At 36.2% G+C, this 12,255-nt stretch overlaps 3 protein-coding genes across 3 annotated transcripts; all 3 read left to right on the top strand.

Annotated features, from left to right (window-relative positions):
* Positions 1 to 1,642, top strand: LOC141651332 (zinc finger BED domain-containing protein RICESLEEPER 2-like). Its single transcript, XM_074459050.1, has 2 exons — positions 1 to 539; positions 658 to 1,642. The coding sequence occupies exons 1-2, from the start codon at positions 1 to 3 to the stop codon at positions 1,640 to 1,642; spliced, it is 1,524 nt and encodes a 507-aa protein (XP_074315151.1).
* Positions 1,643 to 3,757: 2,115 nt separating this feature from the next.
* LOC141653387 (protein MIS12 homolog) lies at positions 3,758 to 8,751 on the top strand. The gene is made up of 7 exons (XM_074461130.1): positions 3,758 to 3,965; positions 4,067 to 4,124; positions 5,235 to 5,354; positions 6,373 to 6,468; positions 6,628 to 6,766; positions 8,253 to 8,351; positions 8,440 to 8,751. Exons 1-7 carry the CDS (start codon positions 3,844 to 3,846, stop codon positions 8,496 to 8,498), a joined length of 693 nt encoding a protein of 230 aa, XP_074317231.1. The 5' UTR covers positions 3,758 to 3,843; the 3' UTR covers positions 8,499 to 8,751.
* Positions 8,752 to 10,089: 1,338 nt separating this feature from the next.
* Positions 10,090 to 12,166, top strand: LOC141653389 (tetraspanin-8-like). Its single transcript, XM_074461132.1, has 2 exons — positions 10,090 to 10,859; positions 11,637 to 12,166. The coding sequence occupies exons 1-2, from the start codon at positions 10,350 to 10,352 to the stop codon at positions 11,943 to 11,945; spliced, it is 819 nt and encodes a 272-aa protein (XP_074317233.1). The 5' UTR covers positions 10,090 to 10,349; the 3' UTR covers positions 11,946 to 12,166.
* The last annotated feature ends 89 nt before the right edge of the window (positions 12,167 to 12,255 follow it).

Genomic DNA, 12,255 nt, shown 5'->3' with positions numbered 1-12,255 from the left:
ATGGTGGGTGATGTTAGGAAAGCTAGATGTAAAGCTTGTAAGAAAGATATTTCTTACAAAGAAGGTAGTGGAGTTTCTCATCTCCGTAAACATATTTTGAAGAGTTGCCCAATGAGATTTTTAGGAAATATTCATGGTCAAAAGAAGCTAAGAACCATATTACAGGATGATGGTACTACTACTTTGGAGCTCAAAGAGAAGTATAAGGAGTTTGATCAAGATTTCAATAGGAGTAAGTTAGTAACAATGGTAGTGATACATGAATATCCGTTATCTATGGTTGATCATTTTGGTTTTAGGGAGTATTCAAAGAGTCTAAACCCTTCCTTCAAGTTGATATCTAGGAACACATTAAGAGTCGATATCTTTAAAATGTACAATGCCGATAAGCTTTCCTTTAAACGATTGTTGGAGTATAATGATAGTAGAATTGCAGTGACAACGGATATATGGACAGCCTCCAATCAAAAGAAAGGCTATATGGTTGTCACCTCACATTTCATCGACCGAAATTGGAACTTGAGAAACCGAACATTAAGGTAATTATTTAAATTTTTAGAGAAATCTAACATGCTGTTTTTTTATTATATTTTTAAGGTATCTTTGTTTTTTTGAACATGTATGTAACAATCTAACATTCTGTTTTTTTTTTTGAAGGTTTTGTTTTGTGCCATGTCCACACACACAAGGTGTTATTGCCAAAGTTTTAATGGATTGTTTATCCCAATATGGTTTGGAGAGTAAGATTTCAGCTGTAGTTGTTGACAATTGTACTACAAATGATGCGATGATGAAAATCATCCTTAAAAATTTTGAGAAAAAGTGTCTTATCTTGAGTGGTGCTTTCTTGCATTTAAGGTGTAGTGCTCACATCTTAAATTTGATTGTTAAAGATGGGTTGGAGTTCATTGAATCGGGGATTGCAAAAGTGAGGGGTTGTGTCTCATTTTGGATGTCTACTCCTAAAAGGATTGAAAAATTTGAGGAGTCTTGTAGGTTTCAAGGTATTAACAACAGTAAAAGATTGATTCTTGATTGCAAAACAAGATGGAATTCTACTTTTGCTATGCTTGAGTCCGCTTTACCTTATGAGGATGTATTTGTAAGACTAAAACGACTAAATGAAAAGTTGAAATTTGATATTCCTTCCCATGAAGATTGGATGTTGGCTAGTATTATTTGTAATAAGCTGTCCATATTTAGTAATGCTACTAAAGTGTTTTCGGGAAGGCTTAATCCTACTTCTAATTTGTTTTTCCGAAAGGCTTGTGAGATTAAGCTCGCTTTGAGAGATTGGTTAAAGGATGATGTTGGTATTGTAAAATCCATGGCTAAGAAAATGATTGAAAAGTTTGATAAATATTGGGAGCATATTAATGGTCTTTTGGCCATTGCCGCTATTTTAGATCCTAGGGATAAGATGGATTGTGTTCGATATTACTTTAATAAACTTTATGCTGAGAAAAGTGAGGAGGAGTTGGATAAGGTAAGGAAGTTATTGGATGATCTTGTGTTGGAATATCAGCGTAGAAGTGAAGGGAGTAAGACAAAAGAGGTGTCTAAAGGAAAAAGGAAAATAATGAATGAGGTCACTGATGTTGAGGGTGAAGATGAATTCTCTAAGGAAAAAAAAAGACAATGAAGAGAAAGGTGAATGTAATGGGAGAAGTGGACCATTACATGGAGGACGAAACAGAGCCGGAGGATAATAGTTTTGAGGTGCTTACTTGGTGGAAAATGGATCGTAATAAGTATCCTACACTACAAAATATTGCCAAGGACATTCTTGCTATTCCGATTTCAAGTGTGGCTTCTGAAAGTGCCTTTAGCATGGGAGGAAGAGTAGTAAGCCCCCATCGCTCAAGGCTTCATGCTAACACCGTAGAAGCTTTAATGTGTTTGCAAAATTGGAAAATGCAAGATATCCAAGGTATTATTAATTGGTAAAGTTTTCAATTATTTAAATTTATATAATTATTTTTACGTGGTGCTAAGGTTATTTATGGATATTTGTTTTGCAGGTGAAACGGAGGGCAGTAGTGCTTCTTCTACTATCAATGAGGATTCCGATCTTGAAGGAGAAGCAATTGATATAATTGATATGGTAAGTCTCTATTACTTTAGATTTGCTACTTATTACATCTTCCTAGTGTAGTTGATTCTAATTACTCGTTTTTATATGCTTATATGGTGTATAGGATGTTGATGATATTGCTGATGAAGACATGGAAGAACCTGATGCTGAAGAAGACTCTATGTACTTGTTTTAATATGCTCAGTATGGGATTTTAATTGTAGGACTTTGATCTCCTTAATTTGAGATTTTAACTCTGTAATTTTGTTGGAGTTGGATTTGTATGTCAAATTTGATCTATTGCAAAAGTGCCTGATGTATTTTTGGATATCTCCATTGATTTAAAGTATGTTGATTGCTGAGGCACAAAAGTGCAACTAATTAATGGTTTTTTTCAACATTTGTTGTGTACGATGTCATCGTTGAGTATATGTGGATGTGTTTCGCCACTGTTGTTTAATGGATCCATGGATTTTACCCATATTCGGCCCAGATCCGCAGGGTCTGGATATGGATCTTGCAATTTTGGATCCGCCGGATCTGGGTCGGATATGGATCCAGTGTTGGTGCGGTGGATCTGGATCTGGATCCTGTTGGACCCTATCCGGATCCGGCCTATTACCATCTCTAACCACACCTATATATCTAGAGCTGGCCAACAGCACGGGCCAGCCCGGTCACCCCCAGCCGCCACCTCACACGGCCTGTTCGGCCCAGTCCAGTCCAGACCAGCCCGACCCCGTCCCCTGATCAGCCCGGCCCGCCCCTTCCTCTAGCATGGGCCGAGTTCCATTTTCCCAACCCGGCCCTCCCTGGCCCGTCTTTTTCGGAAAAAAAAAACAGGTTAGACCCGTCAGCCCGAGCCCATGCCCGGGTCAAGCATGTCTCGGCCCGACCCGGCCAAGCTCGCCCCTCCCCATGGCTTGGCCCGGGTTTGACCAGAAGAGCCCGCCCCGCCCCTAGCCCGGCCCGAGTACAAGTTTACCTATATCCATATAATGATGTAAACCCATATAGATACCTAATCCTTGAAATTTTGTTAACCAGTTAATATCGACACACCAACTATTTTCAACCTTTAATTCGTAAACTCATGGTGTACTACCACCTGACTTGATTAATCACTAATTCATATATCCACAACGCTCAACCCAAACTCGATCAACCTCAAACATTCAAACCAAATTCGTCACATAACACATGACCCAAACTTGCCACTTGACGATAGGGTTTATAAACGTTATTGATATGAAAGAAACACATACAATGATTTATTCTCGAACGAGAAAAAGTAGCTCATCTTTTAGAACTATTATGATATTATCCTACAATTAGTAGAGGTGGACAAGTAGTCACAGATTAGGTCAGGCTAGACCCAAGCACATGTTTGTGGTGGTTGGACCAACCCTGACCCGATTGCAGGGAAATAGTGGGTTGACAATGTTGGCTCACAACTAATAAATTATTCTATTAGAGATCCATGTATGGGGAACGACGGGTGCCGAACTTGGGGTAAGGGTCATAGTTAGAGTCGGGCCGAGCAAATTCTAATCTCGTCTAACAAGTCTGAAGAAACTAAGACTCAACGGATAGACCGAGCAGGACCGAACCGAGTCGACCCGAATTTTTGGCCACCCTACTAATTTAGGCAACAACTAAATATGTTGGCGGGAAATAATTAAAGCAAAACCTAATTTTCGCCAAATCTCGTCTCTGAGAAATATTTCAAAAGAAAAATAGAGTCAAGTGTAGTCACAGTTTAGACAACAATGGAAGGTAGCGAAAGCGAAGAGGTGTTTGAGGAATTCAATCTCAAACCCCAATTCTTCGTCAACGAAGCCCTAGATCATGTCGACGATTTGATCGAGGGCGCTTTCGATCATTTTCATCAGTAATTCTTCATCTTTCTATCTCTCTTTTCATCAATTAAAAACCCTAGCTTAATTAATTCCTTGAAATCACATTTCTGTATTCAATTGTTGTGTTTTGCAGGGAAGCTTTGAAATTATTGAACACAGACGGCACTGACAGATCCGAGGATATCAAATCGGTATTCCGTACTAATTTCCGTTGAATTTGTTGAACTTATGCGCCTGTTGGAACACAATTGCTAGTTGATGCTTTTTGTAGCGAAAACGCGTGTTTTTGTTATAGGATTGCAATTTACAGCTGATTTACCTTTATGTTTACTTTTAGTTGAATTTGTTGAACTGTTGCTAGTCTGTGTGTATCGTAGAGAAAATGCCTATTTTTGTTGTTAGGATTACAGTTAGAGCTGATTTACCTTTAGGTTTGCTTTATGGTATAGTTTTGGTTCATTTGTTTTCAATTGAGTGTTTGATTTATTGTGCTTTCTATGGCATTTGTATCTTTCTGAAGTTTGTAGGTGTGGAATTGTTACTTTTAAAAAGTTGAAGTGAGTGACGAAGAAAGTACAAATTATCCGAGTAGTGAACCTTTTGAGATGTAAAAAGCGACCTTGGGCCATTTTGGTCGATGAAGTCAGTTCGATATTCCACTTAAAAAGGAGGGATGGATGAGATTTGAATACTTGACCTTCTGGTCTCGTTGGCTCTTATACTATGCCAAGAAACCAACTCAACCAAATCTCATGATTGGGTTTATAATCTAACAATTTTAATTGGTCTTGAACCTTGATTTACTTGCAATTTGATGATCTCATATGATGATTCACTTTAGTCGATCCCAAATCATTTAAAGACAAAATTGATGAGTTGAATGTAAGTGGTAATCCTATGCTAGTTTGTGCATGGCTTTTGTGTACAAGTGCTTCCATTTTCTTGCAACTACTTGTTTGTTTCTCTTGATAAAACTTGTTTGTTTCTGTTGAAAAAGTATTAAGTAGTTAGATGCCGCATCCTAAAATGAACATTTTTTTTTGTAGCAAATATGGTCGAAGATAGAAAGGGGTAACTTAATAATGAAGTATGGTCAGTCTTCTGTATAAGATTTGGACTGATGAGATTCTCAAGCATTTGGATTGTTGGAGCGTATATGTAATAGTGAACTCTATTAAATGATTTTAGTTTTGAGTGTTTCTTTTTTCATGCTTTGTCTCTCTCGTATTTGGTCAGCACACATTTTCCATAGTCCTCATCTAGCCAAAATTGTGATTTTATTATTTGAATTATTATTGTAGGGTGTTAATTATGTCCGCAATACAGTTCAAGCATCTTTGGATAAGCGTCTCCTTCTGTGGCAACAGTTTTGTCTTCGTCAATGTTTCGCTGTGCCTAGTGGATTTACATTACCTCCCGAGGTAGATTTCTATATTAGCAACTGTAACTAAATTGATTGATTTGATTTCACTTAAATTTATATTTTTCCACATCGTAAACTCCTGATTATTCTCTAATGTCGGTCTTTTGACGTGTGCTGGTATTTGGTTTGGTTACCATCTGAGAAATTAATTTTCCATACATTTTCAAATATTTGGTGTTTGGTGCTTCAGCCGGAACTTCCATGAAGGGTTATGATGATTACATTACCTTCCCTACTCTCTTCACTATACAAACATGAGCCTTGCTTCGTTATGATGATTACATTACCTCCCCTGCTCTCTTCCATGAAGGAATTGGAGGGGGAGCAAGGGATATAAAATCCCTTGTTTGGTTACCAAATGAGGGGGGAGGGATTTGGAGGGATCCATTTTCCCTCCTCCAAGGCAAACCAAAATTCCTCCATCACAGGAAAATTATATTCAAACACCTATACTCCATTCCCCCTTCCTTTCCTCCCCCCTATCCCGCTCGCCTCCCTTTCCCTCATATTTTGCTGTTCAAACAAGCCCTTAGTGTCAGATTTTTAAGAACACAGCTGTCGTAGATGCTTGTTGATATCCATGACTCCATGAAAATAACACCGTCACTCAACACCCCATTGATTTGCCGTTGTAGCCATTTGGACAGAATGCCGTTAAACCAACTGATGCTGCTCATGTACCTGTATTGGCTGTATTACTGTATATACTCACTTTCTGATGCGTGCTTCTGAAATTGTTAGTTTCATGTATGCTAGTCATGTTGTACTCCAACACAAATGTATGCTAGTGATGTTACTTAAGATCTTGGATTAACGGTGACAACAATGGAACTGCCCCGAGTGCATGTTATCTGGTAGTGTTGATTTAAATATGGGAGTTTCTAGATCTCACTGTTGTTTCTCAAGGTTATGAATGCCATTAATGTATGTTCTACTAATACTACTACTATTATTATATTCTTATTCTTCTTATTATTTTTATTTTCATTGTAATAACTTTCGTCTATACCTTCTAGAATGAAGCATCTGGTGATGATGCCATGGACCAAGATGATTTGAGTGATGAGCAGATGGATGCACAACTTGATTCATTAAGGAGCAAGCTTGCTGAGGTACACAAGAAGTAGCATTAAATCCAGTAACTTTTCATTTCCCATGTATGCATAGTTTTGCCAACTCCAAGAAGTGGACGGTGACACATCGCCTGCTAAATGAATATTGCTGCTATTTGCGATTCTTATTGTTTAGTTTATTTTGGTTTGTGGCTCAAGGCTGGGAAAGAGTGTTCGCAGTTGGACCAAGAACTTAAGCAATTGGAGACATCATCTGCTTTGGCCAACCGCTGTGCCTCAGCAGTGAATGAAGCATTGCAGTTGTACGATAATAGTTCTGCACAGGAAGTGTTTCAAGGTAAAGAATTACTTCTATCTTACTTTTGAGCCATCATGTTATAGAAGAACAGCATGGGTTGGTTTTGCTTTTTTTGCAAATTGCATTTATGTGCTGGATTTGTGATTTGTGATTTGTGGGAGAGTAGCTATGAGAATAAGCCAACGAGATCTTTTGCCGATGTAACAGTAACATCACCACTAATTCAAATCAAAGACAAAGCGAGGGGGAAATAAAACAGATCGAGTTACAAAACCACAACTTTAATACGAGAAGAACAATGATAAAAAAAGACACCCTAAGAATTGCCATTCCATTTCCTTGAACATACTGATTAAGGCACCAATACTCACTTGTAATGCAGGCACTTTCATGGTTTATGATCTTTTGTATGGCTCTCTTTATTTGTGACTTCTATTGTTCCTGTTATCCTGTGACTTTCTTCATTTTTTCCTTTATTTCTGCACATGGTTTTTACGAGTAGAATACACTTGGACAGTATGTTTCGTACAATAGTAAATAGTTTTCTTTTTCAAGATTTATGAGTTATGACAGCGAGTATTCTGCAACGGGTTTATCAACGGAGTAAGATGAACGCCTATTGAACGGTCCCATGACTGTGATGGAGTTAAGTGGTTGATGATCAATTTTTCCTAGACCAGCTTTCATTAAATAGTATTTCATGATGTCAAACCACATATAATTTGTGTTATTTTGTGACATTTTATTTGTCACATCTCCAACGAAATTCTTAGACATCTCAGACACCTGCCGTGCATCAGAATTCTTTGGAGATGTAACCATAGTTCTTCGGTTTTAGCTAGTGCTGTCAGTGTTGTCTATTGTGTATGGCCTGTATGTTGATACTTGATAGCCAAATGGCTACTGACTTGCATAAGCTATCTGGTAGCCATGTTACTTAGACTTGGTCAGAAGACAGAAATACCCGACAAGGTGCTTTTCCAAGTGTCGGGTACCCACGATGATATGGAGAATCGAGTAACTTAGTTTGGTATGCTTCTCTTTCCAGGTCTCCAAATTTGGTAGTGACCACCTTGTAAATTTCAAAGCTCAAGTCGCACGATATTCTATCCTCTGTTTAATAGATATTGAAGAATTTCGCCTTTTTTTTTGTGATCATATTGTCTAGTACTCTAGTTTTGTTTTTTGAAAAGTTAAGGTTCACACTTTTCGCATAACAACATTTTAAAATATTTATCAATTGGTCTCCCTTGTGACGGGTTACCATTTGTGACGGATATTTTGTGAGATAAAATGGTAACAAAATGGGTTAGTGGAGAAAGGGGACCACATGAATAGTGTTGCAGAGAGAGAAAAAGTGGGTACATTATGAGGTAAAATGGTATCCGTCTTCAGCTTGTGACGGATATGTCATGTCTTCAATGAGAATTTGTGAATATTTATTGAGACCCAGAAACTAAAATTTTAAAGCCTGCTATTGGGGGAAGGTTTGATTGAACTTGACCTTAGTGCCATCATTCTACAGAGTTACTGAGAGTTGGGTCTGAACTCCGCCAAAAAATGGACCAGTTGAAGACTAAACAGAAAGAAGATGCGGAGCATAACGGACCAATTGCAAATGGAGGTATGTCAGGGTTGAATTGAGCTTGGAAACTATTCTTGGCTGTCGTATCTGTTGGAAGAAACCCAATTTTCTTTTATTGTCATTGCAGGTTTGTCCAATTTGAAGTCGGATACTCTTCAGGAGTTTATAGCTGAGATGAACTTTTGAGGTTTAGCGTAGTAATCAACATCTTTCAAATGTATAATCTTTCTCAAATCAGGTGATTGTCGATGTACCTTGTTCTGTTTGTCAATAGAAAACGAGTTGTTTTGTAATTTGTTAGACGAGTTAGATTGTAAACTGCTAACATCAGGCAAGAGGGTTTGAGACTGACTGTATCAGTTTTATTGCATACTGGTATGACCTAATTTCATGTTTATGTATTGTAATTTAATGGAAATGACGATTTGCACTTCAGAAATGGCCCCTTACACCCGCGTGTACAATTCTCGAAAAATTGGTTTCAGGTCGAGTGCTACGTCTCTTTTGTGCGGTAATACCGTAATGTATACAAAAAGTTTGTAAAACGAGTCTTTTGACAAGAGAATAACCGGTTTTAGTATATCCTTTAGTTAATTTCTGGTCCAATTTTATTTTCCCTAGATTACCCTTCACATCTTACTCATGTTGAGGAATAATGGCAACAATAGGAGAAAAAGAAACCTACATCGGATGTAATACCTTCAACTTTTTTATTTTTTGAGTATATATGTATTTTTTTTTTAGCTTATTACCTCAAACTTTATTTGTTTTTGAGCATATGTGTATTTTTTTGAGCATATTAAAGTTTATAAGTTAGATTTTAATATTTTTTCCATCAAAACTCAAATTTAACTAAACTAATATGTAATGTTTTTTAGTTTTATTGTAATTTTTTAGACCTTAATGTTGAAATGAATAAACTCAAAAACTTCGTAATGAAACTCAAAAACTTTAAAATAAAACTCAAAAACTTTATTAGAATACTTAAAAACTATAGAATTGGAAGTAGTACATCAATGTATAATCCTCTTACTGCAACAATAGTAACTGCATTTCAAGGTAATCAAATTTAATTACGGTCTTCCTATTTTCAAGCTAGCTATTATTGCACCTTGAATGTGAAGGATAAAAGTCCTCAACTCCTTTCTCTTCTATTCTTACTAGACAACATGAGAAACAAATAAATGATTGTCAAACCCCCTTATTAAATTCCTAATTCAAAGTAATATAATTAAATTCCAATTACTATTTTTTTTAATGGTGCCAAATAAGTACAAGGGCAATACAATATAGAAGGGGAGGAAAATTTGGACCCGAAGTCTTCGATTTATAGTAGGCAACTGTTTAGACCTGGCAAATGGGTCAACCGAGTTGGGTCAATTTTGGGTTGCTGGCTTCAGGTGGGGTTTGGGAGTCGGGACGGACCAGGTTATTTCGGGTTCGGGTCATGAACGGGTCAGCTATTATCGAGTTATTGATGGATAGTAATCCGTTTACAACAATACACATTCAAGTTAGGTTATAGTGGGTCGGGTCAAACTCGGGATTCGAATCGAGTTATTCGTGCCGAGTCAATTTTACCAGGTCTACAACAATATTAACCACAATCCGACCCAAAATAGTCATCCAACTGAATGTGTGATTTGTGATCACAACATTTAACACTAACCACAATCCTAATCACTCTAAAAAACCTTAAGGGCAAAATCGTCTTTTCCATGCATATAACCATTGTTTTTTAACTGGCAACCCAAAAAAACTAACGCGTATGATATCCATCCAGTACATCATATAAACTTCCCACTCCCCTAAAATAACTACTCTCCTATAAACCCCATAAAACTGCATGAAATATTTACATAAATATAAAACCGTTCAATCCTATAAACAGTTCAGTCTTACCCTTCTCCCCTTCCTTCTCCAACAACAACAAAAACTTTCTTCCATTTGATCCAAAATAATAGTAAAATCATAACCAAATTACAATAACACCAAATTATTATTATTATTAGTATTGCATTATTATTGATTATTAAGATGGCAAAACTAAGCAACATTGTGATCACAACCCTGAATCTCATAACAACAGTATTATCACTCGTAGCGATAGCGATATTCGTCTACCTTCACTTCATCAATGGAAGCCCTACTCATTGTCAAAGAATGGTTGAATGGCCTGTCCTCATTATGGGACTTACCCTCTTGGTTATATCATTAATGGGGTTGATCGGTTCGAGTTGTCGAATTTCTTCACTTTTATGGATATACTTGGTTGTACTTGTGGCTTTGATATTAGGGTGGTTTATATTTACTGCATTTGTGTTTTTTGTGACTAATAAAGGTGTTGGACAGGCGGTATCGGGTGTCGGGTATAAGGAGTATAAGATTGGAGATTACTCCCATTGGTTGCAAAAACATGTTGTGAATGGGAAGAATTGGGATGAGATTAGGAGTTGTTTGGTTGATGCTAAAGTTTGTAAATCTCTTGATGTTGTTTATGATAAACATGGGGATGATTTTCTCAAGTTTCATTTGTCTCCTATTCAGGTATCTAACTCATATACATACTCTGTTCTCTTCATGTGATTTGGTATCTATTTGGTCCGTTTTTAAAATTTATGACGAATACTTTTTAAACAAGAATTTGTGTTTGAATTATAGTAATAGTTTGTTAGGAATATGGATAATATTCTCTTTAATTTAAATATAAAAATAATTATAGTTATTCCTAAAATATTATATTTTCAATCAATTTACATTTTTTAAATAAAAATTATAAATGCGTTCATTTATATTTAGTTGATAACCGTTAAGTTTTTAATTTGCATTGTTTAATTTCACTCCATTTATTAGTGTTTAATCGCTTTTATTTTGTTCTTGGTTATGTTTGTATACGTTTTCATCTTCAAAAAAAATAAAATTTCTAGTATGATTTTTTAAGAAAAGCTCAAACGTAAATTTGGGATTCAATAAGAGTAGTGCTTTGTATCTCCAAAATTTTACTAATATCGCTGAGTTTTACATTAACTTTTCAATTGTAATTCATCACTATTTTTCCCCTCTCTTTGGGCTTGAAAATAAAGAAAAGGGTATTTTGATTATTTAATCAGACGATATAAAGGAAAGATGTTCAAGATTTAGTTATAAAAAAAAAGGATTCAAGGGTTTAGGAGATGGGAGGAGGAAAACAAACACAAGATAATTGTAAACATTTTTCATTGGATTTTTTTTTTTTTTTTTTCATTTTGCAAACTATAAGTATGAGAAATTAACATTTTTTTGTTTTTGCTTTGAACTCATTTTACATTTTTCATTTGTTTCCAGTCAAGTTGTTGCAAACCACCAACATCCTGTGGATTCACCCCAAAGAATGCAACTTACTGGGAGACCCCGAAAACAGGTCCGGCGACATCGGATCCGGACTGCCAAGCATGGAACAATGACCAAAAGAAGTTGTGTTATGATTGTAAGACATGCAAGGGAGGAGTACTAGCAAACCTAAGGAAGGAATGGAGGAACTTCTTGATCGTAAATGTGATAATAATAGTGTTTTTATTTGTCGTGTATATGGTGGGTTGTTGTGCTGTTCGTAACAGCCATCGTCTTCCTAAGTATAGGCCGACTTACCCTTGATCATCATGTCTAATTAGGCTAGTTGCTTAATTTAATTTATGTTTGTGTTAGGACCTATTGCTTTCATCTTTCTTTAGGGTATATTTAGGATTGTGCTAGTTTTTATTGTTGGATTGTTAAAGCTTTTATTTGTAATTGGTACTCTTGTTTAATTTAACGTTTTGAATTAGGATGTTATGGACTCACAGCATCAAATTTAAGTATGGTAAAACATTCAATTATAACTTTTATTTTACCCTAATTGATTATGATCTCCTTGTTATGACATCATTGTTAAATGACAAGTGATTAGGATGAGGTTGATGTTCAA

The sequence above is a fragment of the Silene latifolia genome, chromosome 4 (genome assembly GCF_048544455.1).
Source record: "Silene latifolia isolate original U9 population chromosome 4, ASM4854445v1, whole genome shotgun sequence".
In the NCBI taxonomy this organism is placed as follows: Eukaryota; Viridiplantae; Streptophyta; class Magnoliopsida; order Caryophyllales; family Caryophyllaceae; genus Silene; species Silene latifolia.
The sequence above is the reverse complement of the archived record's forward strand: the minus strand, read 5'-3'. Positions and strand labels throughout refer to the sequence as shown.